Source organism: Acinonyx jubatus, chromosome D4 (genome assembly GCF_027475565.1).
Source record: "Acinonyx jubatus isolate Ajub_Pintada_27869175 chromosome D4, VMU_Ajub_asm_v1.0, whole genome shotgun sequence".
In the NCBI taxonomy this organism is placed as follows: Eukaryota; Metazoa; Chordata; class Mammalia; order Carnivora; family Felidae; genus Acinonyx; species Acinonyx jubatus.
Window position 1 is genome coordinate 17,522,558 of NC_069391.1, and position 19,582 is coordinate 17,542,139.

Consider the following 19,582-nt stretch of genomic DNA (forward strand, 5'->3'; position numbering starts at 1 on the left):
GTGTGGAGGAGCAGCACAGTCAGAGAAGGCAGATTTGCAAAGAAGAGCAAGGAGTTAATTCTCATAGACCCAGCAAAGATCATTGATCTTGCTCTAGACTTTCCCATAATAAGATTTGCAGATTGCTCAGATGTCCTGATTTGCCCCAGAGCACACCTAGGGTAGGTCCTTTGTGGGTCATCAAGTCTCTTTGCCCTCCTGAAAGCCTCTAAATACCTGTGAACATCTTCGGTTATTTATCAGTGAAATTGAGATGATTCTTATGTAGAAAGTCTAGCATCATGCCTGGAATATCTTAATTGCTTCCTCACCAGAAAGTGAACTCCAGGAATTCAGGAAGTTTTTGTCTGCTGCCTTCTCTGTTTTATCCTGACTGCCCAAATAGTGTTTGGCACAGAGCGGGTGCTTGGGCAATAACTACTAAGTGAATGAATGCATAAAGGAGTGAGTGTCGTGATTACTTGAGGTGGCCCAAGGGGTCTCCTCAGGACTCAGAATGCCTGAGCTTCGCACCAGGCAACATGGCTTTGTAAGTCCTCCCTCTGTGTCCTGACTTGCCTCCTCCCTGTCAGAGGGCCTCTTAGTTTTGGCATTTTTTTTTTGGTTAAAGCTCATATAACATAAAATCAACCATTAACTATTTTAAAATGCATAATTCATTGTCACCTAGCACATAAGTTTGTGCAACCGTCACCTGCGTGGAGTTCCAAGACCTTTCCATCACCCCAGAAAGAAACCTTATATTCCCTGGCAATCACTCCCTGTTCCTCTCCTCTGTCTGCCCAGCCCAGGCAACCACTGTTTTCTGAGTCTCTAGATTTACTAATTTTGGATGTTTTATATAAATAGAATTATATAGTATGTGACCTTTTATGTCTGGCTTCTTTCCCTTAGCAGAACGTTGGCAAGGTCCGTCCATGTGGTAGCAGGCATGAGCATCCATTTATGGTTGAATAATATCCCATTGTAAGGGTAGACCACATTTTGTTTTCCCATTCATCAGTTGATGGACATTTGTGTTGTTTCTACCTTTTGACTAGTGTAAATACTGCTGTATCAACATTCATGTGCACGTATTTATTTGAATACCCTATCTTCAGTTCTTTTGGGAAATGCCTTGGGGCAGAATTGCTGAGCCATGTGGTAATTTGGGGGTTAGCTTTTTTTTTAATTTTTTTTTTTGAGAGAGAGAGAGAGAAAGCACATGAGCAGGAAAAGGGCAGAGAAAGGGAGATAGAGGACGTGAAGCGGGCTCTGTGCTTACAGCATAGAGCCCAGTGTGGACCTAGAACTCATGAACCATGATATCATGAACTGGGCTGAAATAGGACATTTAACCAACCAGGCACCCAGACACCCTGGCTTAGGTTCTTAAGGAACAGTCAAACTTTTTTCCACAGTGGCTACACCATTTGACATTCTCACCATTTCTCTACATCCTCTCCAACACTGGTTATTTTCTGATTGTTTTGATTATGGCCAACCTACTGGATATGAAATGGTATCTCATTGTGGCTTTGATTTGCATTTCCCTAGTGACTAATAATGACTCATCTTTTCATGAGAACAGAGAGTTTTTGAATCCGACAAAGTAAGGTTCAAATATGGCAGTTCTGCCATTTGTAAATTTTGTGATCTCCGATAAGCAACATTGAGAATCTGAATGTTGGCATGCCCCTCAATAAAATCGAGGTGATTCTTCCCTCTCGGGCTTCTTGTGAAGTGTAGATGGGCTACTGCATATAAAGTGCCCAGAGCAGTGCTTATCACACTAGAGAATGTGCTTAGCTCGTCTTCTTCAGGCTGTATTCCAGACCCTTCAGGACCAGAGAAACCAGGGGCCCATGAGACAAGGACAAAGAAGCTGCTGGGTCTTCTCTTCTCTTGCCAGTCTCAGGCCATTCTCCCTTTTTCTCAGCCCTTAAATGGAGATACTTGAATACTCCTGTGTAATTATTGGCTGCACTTTACTTCACTAAATCACCAATTTCATATTAAAATGTTAGCAGAGGGGACCCTTTTCTATCCATCTGAATCATTTCCAAGTCAGTCTGTAATTGGCCTGTGTCCCCTTCAGATTATATGGACACTCAGAGGCTATATGACTTGGGTGTCTGCCACCTCCATAGGATGTCACAATAGACAGGGAGTTAGTACTCCCACCCAGTGGCACTTCCTGTTCTTCTGTTAAACTCAGGCAAGTATTGAATAAATGAGGAATGTGCCCTCCCCCTCACTTCTTTGGTCTTTATGCTGTTTACATACATTATGTCATTTCCCTCATAATGACCCTGTGAGCTGAGAGTTTATTATCCCCCCCTTTCAAAGATGAATTCAGAGAGGTTAGGTACCTTGCCCAAGCTCACACAGCTAATAAGTAAGACCTCAGATCAGACCTCCTGCCTGACTCCAGTACCCTGGTGTCTTTCTACAAAAGTCCATTACCTCTCCTGGCTCATGGTTGAAACCAGTGTAGAAGCCTACTAGACTCTAAGTGCTTGAGGGCACAGACAATGGTTATTGTCTTTTAATGGGACCTGAGCTACACCATTTTTCATTCAATTCACATTAAAATAAAAAAAAAAAGGTTCAACACCTTAGTGGGGTCTGTGACTTACTCATTTCTCTCTTGTACTCGGATCCTGGCCCTTAATTATGCTTAGTAATATCTGTTTCCTAATGCCTCCAGAAGTGTGTGCTCTGATATAGTGGGCACTTAAAATGCAGCTAGTCTGTATTGAGATATGCTGTAAGCATAAAATAGACACTGGATTATTAAAACTTATCATGAAAAAATATATAAAATATGTCAGTAATAATCTTATGTTAATTACATATTAAAATCACAAGATTTTTTAACATACTGCATTAAACACAACATATTCTGAAAGTGAATTTAACCTGTTTGTTTTTCCCTTTCTAAAATGGCTGCTAGGACACTTAAAATGACATATGCACCTTACATTATATTTCTGTTGGACAGGTTGGTGAAGAGAAAACCTCTCTGATCTTCAGCTTCTACTTTGGGAATGGTAGCTTGGTACCTACAGGAAGGAGGTGAGGTCAGAGGTGTGGGAGTGGGGAGGGACTGGAGAAGACTTCGTGGTAGTCAGGGGTGTGATCTCCATGTGCTTGGGCATGTGGAACGGTGGAGCATCACTAGGATCTAGCGAAGCCTGAATGGAGTCCTACCAAGAGCACAAGTTCAGTGGTCCGTTGGAGAGGAGTGGAGAGAAGCAGCAAATGCTCCCTGGCATTGGGGGAGGTAACACACCTGCTAACCTTCTCAGGTCAAATCGTCAAGCTTTGCCACTTCTCTGCCTCTGGGTACACACACATGCACACTCTCGCAGGCGCACACATGCACGCACACACACACACACATGAGCATAGTTTCCCAGGTTATTTTAGCCATGAGGCCAGCTTTGCCAGTAGACAGACCTGATTCAGTCTCAGCTCCCTCACTTACTATCTGCCATCAGCTCTCTGAAACATGGTTCATTCACCAGTAAGACAAGGTTCATAATGCCTTCCTTACAGGTATGGCAGTGGACGTTACATGAGCTATCTGCTCATATTTTATTGTATGCTGGCATAGAGACTAAAGGAATAGACTTTGCAGTCACTGCCTGGATTTGCATTGTGGTTCTGCTACTGACAAGCTGTGTGACCCTGGGCCAATTACTTACTTCCCTTGTGCCTTCATTTCCTCATCCATTAAAAAGGGAATAAAAGTAGCAACCTACCTCCTAGAGTTATCGGTACAGATAAAGGGTTAAAACAATGCCTGGCAGAGACAGTGCTATGTAATAGTTAGCTTATTATTATTATTATTATTGTATTAGAATTGTCTGGCGACTCTCTCTCACACCTGCTAGACTGTCCCAATAGAGAAAGAACCGACTCCTGTCTGTCATGGTCACCATGGCAGGAACATAATAGGTCATTGATTTGGGAGAGGAAGGAAAATGAGAGAGGAAAATGAGAGAGAGAGAAGAAGGGAGGGAGGGAGGATTTGGCTGTAAAGCTTTAAGTAGGGGGTAAGGTAGAGAATTGAAGGAAATATGGAGGTAGATTCCTGACAGGACAGACTCCTCCCTTTTTTTCTGCTGCCCCAGACACAGCAGGAAGTATGACAGATGCTTCCTGTACATAAAGCAACTATTTTATCCCATGCCTTCATTTTCCTGTTGGCCAAGAATTATGTGTAGATGACCAAAAGCCTTCCTTTCCTTTCCCTTGCCCCTTTCCTTTTCCTTTCCTTTCCTTTCTTTCCTTCTTTCCTTCCTTCCTTCCTTCCTTCCTTCCTTCCTTCCTTCCTTCCTTCCTTCCTTCCCTTTTTTTCCCCTCCCTCCCTTTTTCCCTCTTCCCTTTTTCTGTAACAGGAAAATATTTCAGTGGCAATGTAAAAACTGACTTTTGGACACCTCTGCTCTTCCACTGCTTCCAGAGTGTCCACAGGGCCATGCCATCTCCTTTTCAAAGGAGAGCCTTTAAGTGAGGGACTGTGTCTAGCACAGTCTGGGGTCTCCTGCTGTCTCCAGGCCCTATCCTTAATTGCTGGGAAAATGGTGATGTTTACACTAAGAGACAGGGACAAGGCCAAAGATACATTTGAGGACAAAGATCAGACATTGTTGTCGCCTATACTTTTCCCATCCATTACAACATGCTGTCTCAGGGGAGGCAGAGGGCAGGTATTAATCTTTCCATTTTCCAAAGCATTAATTTGGGAAGGGCATGTCACAAATGGCTGTAAATTTGAACTTGGCCTCGGTTACACGTGGGTACCAAGTCCTACTTCACTCATTATTAGCAAATCACTTTTGTCTTCTGAACCTTGGTTGCCTCATCTGTAAAATGGGCTAATATCAATATACCTCCCTCCAAGGAGTACTGTGAGTTTGGAATAGGAAGGCGTATGTGAAGCTCCTACCACAGTACTTGGCGCCTTGATGCTTTAAGGACCGCTGCCTTCCCTAAGGTTCCCTCTTGAGTTGTTTCCAGGAAAGCAGTTTGCATCTAGAAAGCTCACATGTGGAGCCGGACAGACGAGCCTTGAATCTGAATCCTCATACTCATCAGCTGTGTGACCTCTGGCACCTAAGTAACTTTGCCCACACAGGTCCTTGTGCCTTTCATGATCTATTTTGTTAATTACACTTTCCTTATGAGAATTTCATGATGAGGATTGTAGGCAGTAACATACAGACATCTAGGCACAAAGCAGATCATTCCGCATGTTGCTGGAATGGATGAATGCATGCACAGTAACCATATTGTAGGTAGAGTGTCTCAAGCAGGGTTTCCATATACCGAATGCCATTTCAGATGCCCTATAGAGGAAATGACATAGGAAACTCTCTTGAGTTGAGCAATGTTTCCCTCTGATGTATGTTTTTCTGTTCCTCGCGTAAGATATTCAAACAGGTAATAGGTTTGATTGTAGGGCACTTGACTCAAAAGTTACAAAATATTTGTAGTGAAAAGTGGTCTCCCACTATCCCTAACCTTCACCCTCTTCTCCATCCAGGACAGCCACTTCTACTAGGTTTTTGAGTCTCCTCCAGAGACAGTCTATCGATGTCAGTGTCTGAAGCTTCTGTACCTGAGGCAGTTTCCCCAAACAAAGGCCCTTTGCTCCCCTGCCCGCCCCTGTGCCCCCAACACTCTCTGCAGCTCTCCCCTGACTGTATCCTCTCTGGGCACAGAGTTTACTAATACTTTAATCCCTCTTTTCACACACTCTGTGCTTTTTTGTTAGTGATTACATATATATGTGTGTGTGTGTGTGTGTATGTGTATATATATATATATACATATATATATATATATATATATACACATATATATATATAGCACAGAGAAAATAAAAATTATCTGTATTCCTCCCTGCACAATTAACTGCTCCTAGTATTTTGGTGTATATCCCTCTGGTTCTTTATCACTTTTGGAATCCACTGTTCGTAGCGTGTGAATGCCTCGCCCATCGGCCTTCCTATTCCTGAGTGTGTCCCTAAACAGCCCTTGCTCCCCTCTCTTCCTCTGTATCCTCAGTGTCCCCTGCCTCACCCAGACCCTCGTCTCCTCTCGCGAAGGGATCACTGAGCCTTGCACCAGCTTGCCCTCTGCGGCACCCACTCTGAGGCCTCTGTGGTATCTGTCGTGGCATGTGCAGCTGATGAACTCCTCCTCTTGCCCTGGAACCTTCCGTGACGCCCATAGGAAGGCCCCTGGTCCTCAGTGTGGCCCTCAGGGACTTCCACCGTGTGGCTCCAGTGATCCTTCCAGTCAGTACTCCAATCAGCATGGCCTCCGCCCGCCCTGCTTCCTGTCCCCAGGGATGCTCAGGCTCTTCCCTTTACCTGCAACTCCATTTTCTGCCACTGAAGCCCCATTCATCCTTTCAGCCCTGACTTAAAATCCCCCTTCCTCCATAAAACCTTCCCAGGTCCTCCGTGTGGGGATGGATTGCTCTCCCCCATGTTCTCAGCATCTCATTGTGTGGAAAAACATAACCATGAATTAGGTTAAAGGCTCCTTAGGATCCCATTTATCTCGTTGACTAGCTTACGATCCCCTGGCTGGCACGGACTGGGCCGTATCTATCTTTGGATCTCCAGTGTCTCACTCTTGGCCTGGCATCTAGTAAGCACTTGCTTGAAATGTGTATGAAATTAAGTTACCCGAAGTGTTTTTTTAGAGGCAGGCTCATCATATGAAGCAAAAACATAGCTGTCAGTTAGTACCCACCACAGACCAGATATTTTATATATTGTATCTCCTTTAATCTTCAAAGCAACCCTACAAGGTCAGTAGTAACTATCCCGTTTGGTTAAGAAACAACCCAGGGCTCAGAGAGGGGAGGTGTCCCTCAAGGTCACACAGCTCGTGGCTACCACGTCATGGTTAGAACCCAGATCTGCCTCGCTGCAGAGCCCAAACTCCTTCCATAAATCATGCCAGCTTCTGGGTCACTTGGGATTTTACAGAAAGAAGTCTGGCGATGGGGTTGCTGATCTTTGGGTCGGATGAGGGATTTAACAAGCTCCAGGAGGCCTCTATGACTAATGGATTGTTGTTCCTTTCAGGGGGAATCAGCTTTGGGAGAACCAAGGGGACTTCAGGTTCAGAGGCAGATGACGAAACACAGCTGACGTTCTACACGGAGCAGTACCGGAGTCGCCGCCGCAGCAAAGGTAAGGGAGTCCTTGGGAACGTTCCGGAAGGCTCCAGAACTAGCGTGTGCAGGATGTATGCCTGGGAAGCAGACTTTGTGCTCAGGCACAAACCTCGGCTTTTCTTCAACCTTGTCCTGATCTGGTTAATGTAGCCTGGCATCCAAAACCGTGGCTACACCAGTGATGGTCCTTGTATAGCTTCTTTATTTGCTCTCTGTCCTACGTCATTCCCCAAAGGATTTGGGGAAGAATTTTTTTTTTATAAGTTCGTGTTGTTAAAAAAAAAATCCAGCACAGGAAATGAAATAATGAAGGGAATCAGATTGAAAGCAAAATAAGAATAAAGAAAATGATTCAAACCCAGGTTAGATCGATGCAAGGTGATCTATGCCATCCTGTGTTGTGTAGTTCTTAGAAGGAGCTGGCAATTTAACGTAGAGATTTAGCAATCAAAGTCGAGAAGGAAACATACTCAGCAATAAAATGTGCAGGGTCTACGGGCTAGAACCATTTGTTCAGGAAATTCTCTTTACCTGACATCCAGGACCAGAGAGAAAGTTCTGTAGTTGGTTCCTATAAAGAGGACTCCTTTTGACTATCTGGACTGTGTCTTCAACAGATGAAATCGTATGGATGCATCATTATTTCTCAGTGACACTAAAGGTAAGGAGACGTCAGATGCAGAAGCAGCACTCCAGAAAGGGCGACAACCTGGTGCTGAGGTCCACTGTTCTTTGATGGTTACACATACTCCTGAGGGGAGAATAGAGCGTATTTCACCCGTGAATGTAACTCCTCATCCCTGAGTGTTTTCTAATGATGGGGAAATAGCAAGTTCAAGGTTGCAATCTTGGAAGAGAACAGAGGGGCATAGGCCTGTAATCCATGCTTGTGATTAAGGAGCGATCCAGGGGCTTGGACCAGGCCCAGGAAGAAGCAAGGGTCCTCTGGCAACTAATCAAGGCATGTGGCCCTCTCACCTCTGCACCAAAGTGGGCTGAAGAAGGACCCAGGGTAGGGAAGAGGGAAAGAATCTCCGTCATGAAACAGTTTGCGTGCATTCCATGCATGCATGGTGGACATTCAAAGATCATGGGTCACGTAGCTTCTCTGGGCAAATTTTGCTCTTAGGCAGGTTATCTACCTTCCCTATACCTCAGTTTTCTCATCTGTGAAATGGCCTTCATAGACCTAGAGATGAATTTTGGTTAAGTTACAGAAAAAATTTGTCATGGCACCTGCTAAGGTAGACATTAGTAATGTGAATTCAGCCCCCGTTGGTTTCCTTATGTCCCGTACCCTGGCACCTTTCATTGAACAGACCCTGTGTGGGGAGTATCTCTTCCGACACATCAGCTTGGAAGGTTTCTCAGCCTTGGAATAATCAGGCCTGCCTCTCACCCCTTCCCGAGCCTTGGCTCACTGGTATCTTGCTGTGTTGAGGATTTTGGAGTTGGTGATGGATGATATTCTTGACCCGTCTTCTCCCTCCCCCAGTCCAGCAGCCAGAACGAGGGCTGGGGAAGTCGGTGGGTCTCCTCTGCAGGACTGGTAAACTGCAGGTCTCCTCTGCTGTTTACAACTAACTGGAAAAACATCCATCACAGAGCACACCCCTTGTAAATCGGAGTTAAACTTTAAAAAGAAAAGCAAATGTGAGCCACCGGATTGGAGATAAACAGTTTGGCCCAATGCCTCCATGTACTGCGGAAGGCCAGGCTGTGTTTCCAGGGTGGGGAGGACACGGCTGGGATGCATCCTCTCCTACCTTCCTTCCTGGCCCCTCCTGCCAGCAGACGGCTGCCACTCTGTCCCTCTGCGTGTCCACTGATGGCGAGCCCTTCTCCCTCTGCCTCTGGCTCCCACTGTGTCTTCCTCTTCCTTCTCAGTGTCCTGGGCTGGCTTGCTTGCCTGCTTGTTTAATTTCTGTTTCTCTTTTCTTGTTCTCCTCTTTTCCTCTCTTCTTCCCTCCTTTGTGTCTCCAGGCTTCCTTCTCTTCATCCCTCCGTCTTTCCTTTGTTCTCTTCTATTTTCTCTCTTTCTTCTTCTCTCCTTATTATCTCTTCCTCTCTTGCCCCTTTCCCCACCACTCTCTCCCCTCTCTTCTCCAGCTGTTTCCTGGGGGATTCCTCCTTCCTTCTTTCTTCCCCCTTTTCTCTATCCTGCACTTCTTATCTCTATTCCTCCTTTCCTCCCTCCCTTCCCAGGACCCTGGGATCATGACCTGAGCTGAAATCAAGACTCTGCGGCTAAACTGACTGAACCGCCACTGGTATTCTTGGTTTGAAATGAGGTAGTGATAGCGCCCTCTTGGGGTAAGTGTGAGGATTAAATAGGAGCCTGAACATCTTTATAACTACAACCCCCAGCAGCAAGCTCTCCCCTCTTTATCACCTTCATCCCAGTTGGTATCACCTCCATCCTTTGCTTGAAAACAGCTAAAATCCCTTCTCAACCATGTCACTTAGTGTCTTCCAGTCCCTTCTCAACCCTGCAGCCAGAGTGATCATTTTGAAAATGTAAGTAGGGATCATGTTGCTTCTGTGGCTAAGAAGCCTTCAGTCCTTCCTTCTGCGTTTCGGATGAATGTGTTGAGTGGTTGGCTGCCCATTTACCCCGGGCTCTGTGTCCTCCTGTCACCCAGGCCTCTTCTCCAGCACTCCCACATCTGTCCCACCAGAACTTTCCTGGAGCAGCCACCCCCCGCGCCACCCTTGGACTCGCTGTGACATCTCGACTTAAATGGTATGCCTTCTGCTGTGTCATCCCATGCCTGATTGCTGTTTCCTTACGTGGTAGCTCCTGCGTGCTTACCCTGCAGACTTCATCCCCACTCTAATATTCTATTTACCAGTGTGTTCTCTGGGTGATGTCTGTATCCTCCATGGAGCTGGAAGCACCCCAAGGAGAGGCACATTGCCATCTGTACTTACCTTCCCATCCCCAGCACCTAACACGGGGATGGGTCCGGGGTGGGCACCGGCTAAATATATTTGAATGAACGACTAACGAATGAATGAAAGAAATTTTTGGCCCGGTGTCTGGATTATTATAAGTGCCCAGGGCGGATGCTGCTTTTCTGTCAGCCTCTCTTGTCTTTGCTCACTCCATTTCCACGTGCAAGAAAAGGGTCTGCCCCTGGTGAGCAGGACTGAGGCCTCAGTGCTGCCCAGCTCTTGTACTTCAAGGCCTCCAGGGAAGGACATGCCAGGTAGTGGGGAGGAGGGCCTAACTCCTGAGGTTGAAAACCCACTCTGCCTGATTCTTTGAGCATGGTTGGAGTGTGTGCAATCTGAAGGGATGTGACAAGTTCAGGAGGTTCCCCAGCAGAGAAGGATACACCTAGAGCTAATGGTCGAGAGAAGGCATGGGATGGGAGGAGAGAGGGAACATCTAATGGGGTTTTCTTACCTAGTCTCTCTCTAGCATGTCGATGTAGAAGGTGCTAGAGTCAGCTACACCTGGCTGTGAGTCCTGCCTTTACCTCATCCCCTTGGTGTGGCCATGGGTGAGCGGCATCGCCTTCCATGTAAAATAGAGCTGTTGACACCTGTCTGCCAGAGTGCAAGTTCAGAGATGGGAGGTTCCAGGACTCCGAATTTTTTTCCTTTCTCCCAAAATTCCCCTTTCCTTGGAAACATCCCGAACCCAAAATTAAGTCAGCTGAAATTTCATTTTTGGCACTAGGAGCGACTGGAAAGGAGATTTATGATAGTCTGAGATTCCACCCTGGCTTCCTTGAGGCTCTGGTTTTTTGTAAGGGCCCTGGGACTGTCATTCAAAGGCGTCTGGGAGAACCAGGTGGAACCCATAAGCAGAGAACAGTAGTAATCAATATGGTGAGTGGGCAGACAGGAAGAGGGACAACGAACCTGAGGAATAGGGACTGAGAGACCAAGATGTGTGTGTGTCTGGTGAGATTTCCTGAATCAAGAGTCAGCAACCTTTTTAATATCAATGGCCAATTCATAAACCTTTTCACCTTGCAGGCCATGCAGTTACTTTTGAAACTATTCAACTCTGCTCCAGTACCTTGAAAGCTTCCAAAGATGACACATAAATGAATGAATATACATGTGTCCTAAGGAATTTTATGTCCAAAATCAGATGCTTGTCCAGATTTCACCTGTCGCTCACAGTTTGCTCACCCCTACCCTAAAACCCCCACATCATATAGGTGGCCCTCACTTGTAGGACTAGTCCAGGACACTTGAGTGAAATCTCAGAATGCTTTGTGTAATGAATCTGATCTCCTATCCTGCATGATCTTGCTGCCTAAAGGAGCCTATTTATCAAGCACAGAGGTCTGTGTATGGTCAAATAAATAATCATTCAATCCATCACTTGTTTGGGGTATGACAATTCTGACTGTACCCCACAGGATTAACTAATGAAGTAGCTGGATATGATAGGTTCCCACTGGGCAGAATTTCACCTTTATTAACCAGAGATGACACTCGGAAGGACAGTGGACCCAGAGTTAGGAGATACGTATTGAAGTCTGTACCCCTACCACTGACTCACTTAGTGACCCTTGCCAAGCACATGTCTTCTTGAAGCCTCAGTTTTCCTATGTGTCAAACAACAGTATTTATGCCTCATGTTACCAACTCTGAATCTCATTCGAGTCTAACTTATATTTATGAAACAAACAACCTTACTAAGCATGATGCTGGGCATTGTGGGAAATGGGGCCTAGGCTGCAAGCCTCAAGGTGGTTATAATCTCCTAGGGGGTGATGCAGTTCACACAGAGAAGCAGTGCTGATCAGGATAAGCTAGTGTATAATTGAAGGGCCAGATGAGAAGTGCAGATGGCCTGTCCAGCCCCAGGCACAGTGCTGAACAGCAGACAAAGCAGCTACAGCTGCTGGATGGTTCCAACAGTGCAAGCACCCGGCAGGGGCCTCCCAGCCCGGCTCTGTGCGGTTGGCCCTGTGGCCTTGGGCTACTATCTCTCCCTCTCTGGACTTTGGTCTTCTCATTAGCTGGTTGCCCAGCCAGTTTCAGAAACCCACATTTTCTTCTTCCCAATCTCATGCACTTTCTTCTGAGCTTTGCCAATTAGTTCCCCAGCAGAGAGAACCAGAGCATGGCTGCCCACCCCTGCTTTTGCCTATATCTTTGTTTTAGTTGGTAGTTTTAATTCTGTGATTCTTTTTTATTAATTTTTTAATGTTTATTTATTTTTGAGAGACAGAGCAAGCACAAACAGGGAAACAGGAGAGGGGCAGACACGGAATCCAAAGCAGGCTCCAGGTTCTGAGCTGTCAGCACAGAGCCCAACACGGGGCTCGAACCTACAGACTGCGAGATCATGACCTGAGCTGAAGTCAGATGCTTAACTGACTGAGCCACCCAGGCGCCCCTTAATTCTGTGATTCTTAAACTGAGATGTTCTGTGAGTGATAAGAACTCTTGAATTGTAAACTCAACTTTCTGCTAAACTGTATGGATATGTGAATTTTTCTTTTTGATTTTCCCTGCCTGCATGCACGCACATGCAAACATGGATTAATCCTCTCCTAAGGGAAGAGGACAGGTAAGGGAAAATTCAAGCCATATGTGCAGAAATCAAGGCCTTTGGGGATTGAGGGTAGGAGACCATCATGAAATAGAAGGGGAGGATGCCAGGGTGGAGCAGAGACTCTGGGTAGTGGGAATGGGGTGGCATGAAAGTTTGACAGATCAGTACCTTCCCGTTATGAGGGGAGAGGCTACGTGGTGCTCTGGGGAAGGGGGGCACAAATGGGAGCGATGGCAGGCACTGGAAAGAGCCTGGGTATGTAGTTTGGGGAATAATGGCACATGGGCCAGAGAAATAGACAGGAGCCACCCCATCTTTTAGCCACTGTTTCCTTTCAGAGCACAGGATTTTTTTCACTCCTAAAGAAAGGGCTCGTTCCATTTTATGTATACAGAAACAAAGGCTCAGGGAAGGGAAGCCTTTTCCCCAAGGTGACAGTGTTTGCCTTTTCAACTGGCAAAGGAAATGGGACAAAATTTTAACAGCAGGGGAGCCTGGGCAAAGGCCATACGGATGTTCTTATACTTGCAGCTTTTCCATCAGTTTGAAATTATTTCCAGACCAAAGTATTAAGTCAACAGTTGTCCTTCTAGGCTAATTCTTGGCTTCAGAAACAGCAGGCAGGGGTCCAAGCCCTTGGTCTGCTGTTTCCTAGCTGTGTGGCTTAGGGAAAGGCACTTTCCTTCTCTGAGCCTCAATTTGTTCTGGGTTAAGGAGGATCAGTCTAGTATTAGTCCTTCTGTTCTTCCTTAAGCTTGGTGTGAAGGTTAAAGGAGATCATGTGTGCACAGGACATACTTAGCTGGGTGTGCCTGCCTTGTGATCACCGTTCATTAAATGGTAACCAGTTAAGCACAGCAAAATGAGTGCCTCAGACACACATGGTTTCATGGCCTTTTTTTCCCCAATGTGTTGACCTGCACATTGGTTTTGCTTCTAGAAAAAAAAAGACTAAACCTTTTCAGTAAGAACATGAATTTGCTTGGGCTGACCGCTTGGGGACGTTGCAATATGGGTTTTACCTTTGCGTCCTTGTGCCTTGCCTGAGGTCAGCCTCTTCCACAGGCACACCTGCAGGATGCTTTAAGCTAACCTGCAGGGCACCTTCTAGGACCTTCTACTCAGAAAAGGGTAAACACCAAAGATTGGTGGATAGGTATTTAATCATTTTCTAAGCCTTTGTATCTAGAGTGACCTTGAAAGAGTGATCCAGTACCCAAGCTGTGGAGGGAGGGAATGGTGGTCCTGGTATGGAGGAGACAGAGAAGCAGGGCTCCAAAGTCCTTATTTCCCCCATCCGCATTGACCCATCTGGTCTGCTCCTCCCCAGGAGCAGGAACTCGTACAGAAGACAGCATGACAAAAGGTTACTTGGGGGCCCACAGGTGAGAGCATGCCAGTAGAGGTAGGCTTATCTGGTGATCCCAGGGCCTCAACATGGAGATGGGGAAAACCGGGAAAGGTTAGGACAGGGTGGAAAGCCAGGGAGCAGGGGTGCTGGGTGAGCTGGGTGGGAAAGATGGAGACAAGAACGGAGGGAGGAAGCACCAAGCACAACAAAGTGCCATGACTACTGGAAGGTTCCAATCCCAGGTGTTTGTTTATGAGAACTGACCAAGACTTTGAGCCTCTGGTTCCTTTCTGTCAATCAAGGAGGTAAAACTGGATGCTCTCTAAGTTCATGTTGGTAATACTATTCTGAGTGTCCATGACAGAAAAGTAGACAACCAGGAGGGAGGAAGAGGGCAAGACAGGAAGCACAGTATGTGATGTACTGAACTTTCTCTACACCTGTCTGTGCTCTTTATATGCGTCACCCCACGTGCTTCGGAAGAGTACCGTCGGATGGGATTATTTTCATCTTCATTTTACAGATAAGGAAGCTGAGATCTAGACTACCATGGAGTAAGGAGAGCTGGGATTTGCACTTAAGTGGTTTGGTTTTAAAATCTGACCAGACCATTAGGTGATTGAGGTAACAGGTGAGACATGTACCGCAGTACCTAGAACAAGGCGTGTGCTAGAGACAAGAGGCAGATACCTATGTCCTTGCTGATGCACAAAGCCTGCTAATTGGATCCAGGACAACTTCCTGGCGTCAACTCTAAGTCCTCCATGGCTATCTGCCCTGGGAAGAGCTAGGACCACGAATAAGAACGGTCGGAACCAACTCAGGAACTGAGAAGTAGTTCAATATGGAGGACAAAAGTGGTGCCCATAGGGACTAGCCTTCCCAGGGCACCACCAGCAGTGGGAGTCCTGGTATTTGGTCCCAGTAGGAAAACATAAGATAGAACTTCCACTGCTACATTGGAACCAACCCAGACCGATTTGTAAGAGCCTACTGTGCTTTTCATTCCCAATTCTGCTCTGAGTGATGTCGCTTTGCTAGCTTATCATCAGCTGCAGTGGATGTATTCACACCATGGAAACTGGCAAACACAGTAATGGAAGCTTCCCCTTCCTCCTTGGAGAGCTCATTGTTAAGCGTTTACCATCACACCACTGAGAAGAACCTGTCAGTAAGAAGGAAGAATTTAGCTGCAGGCTGGGGTGCACAACCATTGTGTAGACATAATCTGAGCAATCCAGAATTTACCCTAGGACCACTCCATGCACTGAGAATAGGACAAAGCAAGCCACAAAGTCCAAGGCTCTGTGAACTAGATCTCTTTTCAGAAATAGATGACAGGGTCAGCTGGGGAGACTGGGTATTTAGGGCCTAAGTAGAAGCTTGGACGCTCTGGAGTGAGTCCTGAAACCTGGGTCAGGTCAGAGCCAACAGCAGGACAGCTGTCCTCAGCTGTGTGGTAAGGACTGTTGGAATTGGGTAGTTTCATGGCCAAACTAAACCTCTGAATCACTTGGAAAGCTTTTTAAAACACCAGTTACATATACTTATCTCAGGCCCATTACATGGGATTGCCTGGCCCAGGGGTACGGGTATTGGTATAAAATCCTTTCCAGATTCTAACTTTCATCCAAAGTTGAGAAAACTATGCGTTCCTTGACACATTAGCCCCCAGCACATCCCTGTTCCTCTTCTGGCATTGGGCCCCCATTGGGCCCCCATTGAGTGTATCCCCCCTTTCCCAAGCCAGGAGCTCGAGTAGCAGTTACAAGAGGAGTAGCAGTCTATCGAAACCATTCATTAAATGCTGCTTTGGTGCCAAGTCTATTGCCTAGTCACTAAACTTCCTATGTGATCAGTTATTGCCCTTGCGTTATATGTAAAAGAATGAAACTAACAGCAGACAGAGTGACCTCTCCAAGGTCACAGAATCAAAATGGCCTTGCGGGTCTGAAGCTCGAACCCCATTTTGGTTAGTTCCAAAGTCTGTTGTCACCACACCCCAGTATTAGCCTCTAGGAATATCTTCCCTCTTATCACAACTCTCGGTCTGGTAGATAGCTGTTTGTGGTTTGCAGTAGGTGGATACCTTTCTCTAGATGGTTCCAGTAGCTTATGCAGACCATCTGGAGAGATTCCAGTTGCCCTCATGGAGAGATGAGACTGGGAGTTTGGATTTCTCTTACTGAAAGAACAGTCGAATGCAGAAACCTAGCTTTGATCTACACCTGCATTTGGCCCCATTTATTGAGACATTAGAGAAGAGAAGATTATGTATTCAGAATAGTTAAGGGCTAAAAATCCCACTGTCTGATGTCTCTCTTTTCTCCCTCCCCTCAAACCTCAGAGGAAGTAGACATTGGGTTGTTTCTGTTTTGTTTTGGTTTGGTTGTTGTTGCTGTTGTTGTTGGGTTTTCTTTTCCTCTTAAAGATTCCACCCAGACTACCTCTCTCCAACCTGCAGAAACATCAAGCAATGTTGGCAAATGAGGGTTCCTTGAATGCAATGAAGGAGGCAGACAACTTCAAAAACTCCTCCCTAAGCCCGAGATGGTCCCTGAAATATTGTTTAAACTGTTCTCAGTTGTCCTCCTCCTTTGCGATGCCAACCAGCTCAGCACCTGACAGCCCAGCCCTGCATCGAAGGGAGGGAGACGCCTGTCAGGAATCAAATGGGAGACCAAAGGCGAGAAAGCAAACATGTCGTTTTTAGTTGCTTACACTAGCGAGAAGGAATAATCAGTCTCTCTCGCTTTCTTGTTTTTCAACTAGGCTCAGCAGGATTTTCCCCCCGTTCCTTACACTGAGAGATTGCGACTCTCTGCCTCCCGCCCCAAGCATGAACACTCTGTCATCCCTTTTTTTTGTGCAATCCTGTGGGACGGCCAGGATTCTCTTACCTTGCAAAAATTCTTTCCCAGATAAAGAGGTGAAACCTACCAGTCAAGATTGCCCGCTATGTGTCAAGCACATTGCAAGATGCTTGCACGCGTGACCTTATTTAGTCCCCGGCTCTTACTTTGGGTGATCTTCGACAAATTGATTTACTTTCCAGGCCTCGGTTTCTTCCTCTCAAAAATGAAGGTGATAATCCCACTTTTCAGGATTTATGATTACTAAGTGGAATTGTGTGTCACTGGAGTATAAGGTATATGAATGAAGATAGTGAGAAAAAGGGCTGGGAGTGGATCAAGAAAGACACTGAATACCGAGTTCATTCATTTTTATCCATTCCCTTGATCAACTAATATTTTGCTAAATACCTAATTCTGCTGAGAGTCAATGGTAAGGACCAGGTATATCATAACAAATAGACCAATGATGTGACTCCTCTCATCAGTCATGCAGTCTTGCAAGGGTGAAAAGGGAAGGAAGAGAAGTATTTCACAAATAAATACATACATTAATATATCATTTCCAATGGGGAGAAGTGCCTTTGAACAAGAAAAGACAGAGGGAACTAAAATAATGGGGAAATTGATGATAGGCATCTTTGAAGAACTAACATTAAAGCTGCTACCTGAGGGATGCATGCATGGGGGCTGACCATGAACGCATCTCCTCATGAGCCAGAGAGAGCTTGCGCTTGAACCTATGTGAAATGGGGAGCCCAAGAAGGCTTTTGAAGAAGAGAGAGCCATCATCCTATTTCTGTTTTAAGCCTATCACTCTCTCCACAGTGGAGGAAGTGCCATTAGGAGGGCAGACTAGAGGTGGTAGACCAGTTAGGAGGCTGTTGAGGTAGAAAGAGAGCACCTGGGAAGGGCTGCCTGTCAGGAACAGGTGGAAACAAAGCTAGAGCCCAATGACTGTCTGGCTCCAAGAAGGTGAGCCATCGAGGATTGCTGAGGATGAGCATCCGATTCTGGCTTAGGGGCTGGAGAGAGAATCATAGCGCTGGGGAAGGGCGGAGCAGCAGACCTTTAGGAGAGAAGGGGTAAGCTTGGTGTGAGAGCCGCTGCCTCTCAGGTGCCTGTAGGACTACCCGATAGAGATGCCGGCCGTCTCTGAGTGCAGGAGAGCACTCACTGAGAGAAGAGAGAGGCCCAGCGCTCTGTGGCTGTGTATTAACTTTCTCTTTCTGTGTAATGAACTGCCACAAACATAGCGGCTCCAAAGAACACACGTTGATTATCTCACAGCGGTTCTGTAGGTTAGAAGTCCAGTCATGTCACAACTGGGTTCTCTGCTCAGGGTCTCAAATCAGGGAGTCAACTGGGGCTTCAGTCTCTGCTGAGGCTCGGGGCCCCCTTTCAAACGCACGTGGTGTGGTTCTTGGCAGAATTCATTTCCTGTTGCTGTATGACTGACGTGCCTGTTTTGCTGCTGCTGTCAGTCATGGACCCTCTCAGGTCTTAGAGGACCCCATCAGGACCTTTCTTGTAGCCCCATGGGGGCTGTTCACAGCATGACTGTTGGCTTCTTCAAGGCAGGAGGACATCTCTTAGACGCTCTTCCTTCAATGCCTCTTTTAAGGGCTCATTTGATTTGGTCAGACCCATCCAGGATAAATTCCTTTATGATCAACTTGTAGTCAACTTATTTGGGACCTTAATTACATCTGAAAAATCCCTGCACTTAATCATAGAGTATTATCCCATCATATTCATGGTCTCACCCACATTCAAGAGGAGGGGAATGCACGGTGTGTTCAGGGGGTGAGAATCTTGGGGCCATTTTGGATTTAGAATTCCCATCAGGTGGTAAATGAAGGCATGGCAGGAGGAGACAATCCTAGGAGAGGGTGTAGACCAGAAGGAGGCCCAGAATGTGTCCCTCAGTCATGGACCCAGGTTTGAAAGTGTTCTTCTCTCAATGTCCCAGGTATAGTCAAACCACTTAACGCTGCCTGGGAAGGAAGCAGATGCCTCAGGTCAGAGACATTTGTCATGACAACATCTTAAAGGCTGCAGGACCTAGGGATCCGAGGGAGATCTGTAACTAACTCAACATGCATGGCACTTTACGGTACCCCAGGTCAGTGTGTCAAACCCATCCTGTGTTGGGACTGATGAGGGACTTTTCTTCCGTGGCTTCCATGGAGTGAATTTGCTAACCATCTGCTTCTTCTAATTAGAGTAGATTTTAGAAAACATGGCATTAACTCTAGCTCTTGCACTCAAATTTTGGGGGAACCTTGGGCAAGTCTTTTTGGCTTTTCATCTATTCAGCTGGGACGTGGTGTTTGAATAAATTATATCTGAGGCTTCTTCAAGATCTAAAATTCTATCCTTTTATCACTTAACGGCCACTGTAGATCAGGAACAGTATGGCTTTCTTATGAATCATGGGTTAATAAGACATGGTTCCAGCCTTTCAGAAGCTCTTTCTCTGGTTGCTGTCCCCAGAATAAGTCAAGACCACTGACCTCTAAGTTCACCTCTTCACTCTGAGGACTAAGATGTTTTAATCCCACTGTGGATGACATGCTTATTTCTTTTACTTTTTTTCACCAATATAAATTAATAATAATAATACTAGAGGAAAATAGAAAAACAGAAACTAGCAAGAACCTTCTAGAACA

General features: G+C 46.1%; 1 protein-coding gene across 4 annotated transcripts in view; it reads left to right on the top strand.

Moving 5' to 3' along the window:
• The window catches only part of ASTN2 (astrotactin 2), an 873,140-nt gene that overhangs the window by 297,660 nt on the left and 555,898 nt on the right, over window positions 1-19,582 (top strand). For all 4 annotated transcript variants that reach the window (XM_027034940.2, XM_027034941.2, XM_027034944.2 and 1 more), the window contains one exon: window positions 7,092-7,199. In XM_027034940.2, coding sequence (XP_026890741.1) covers window positions 7,092-7,199 — 108 coding nt within the window. The remainder of the gene's footprint in view (window positions 1-7,091; window positions 7,200-19,582) is intronic.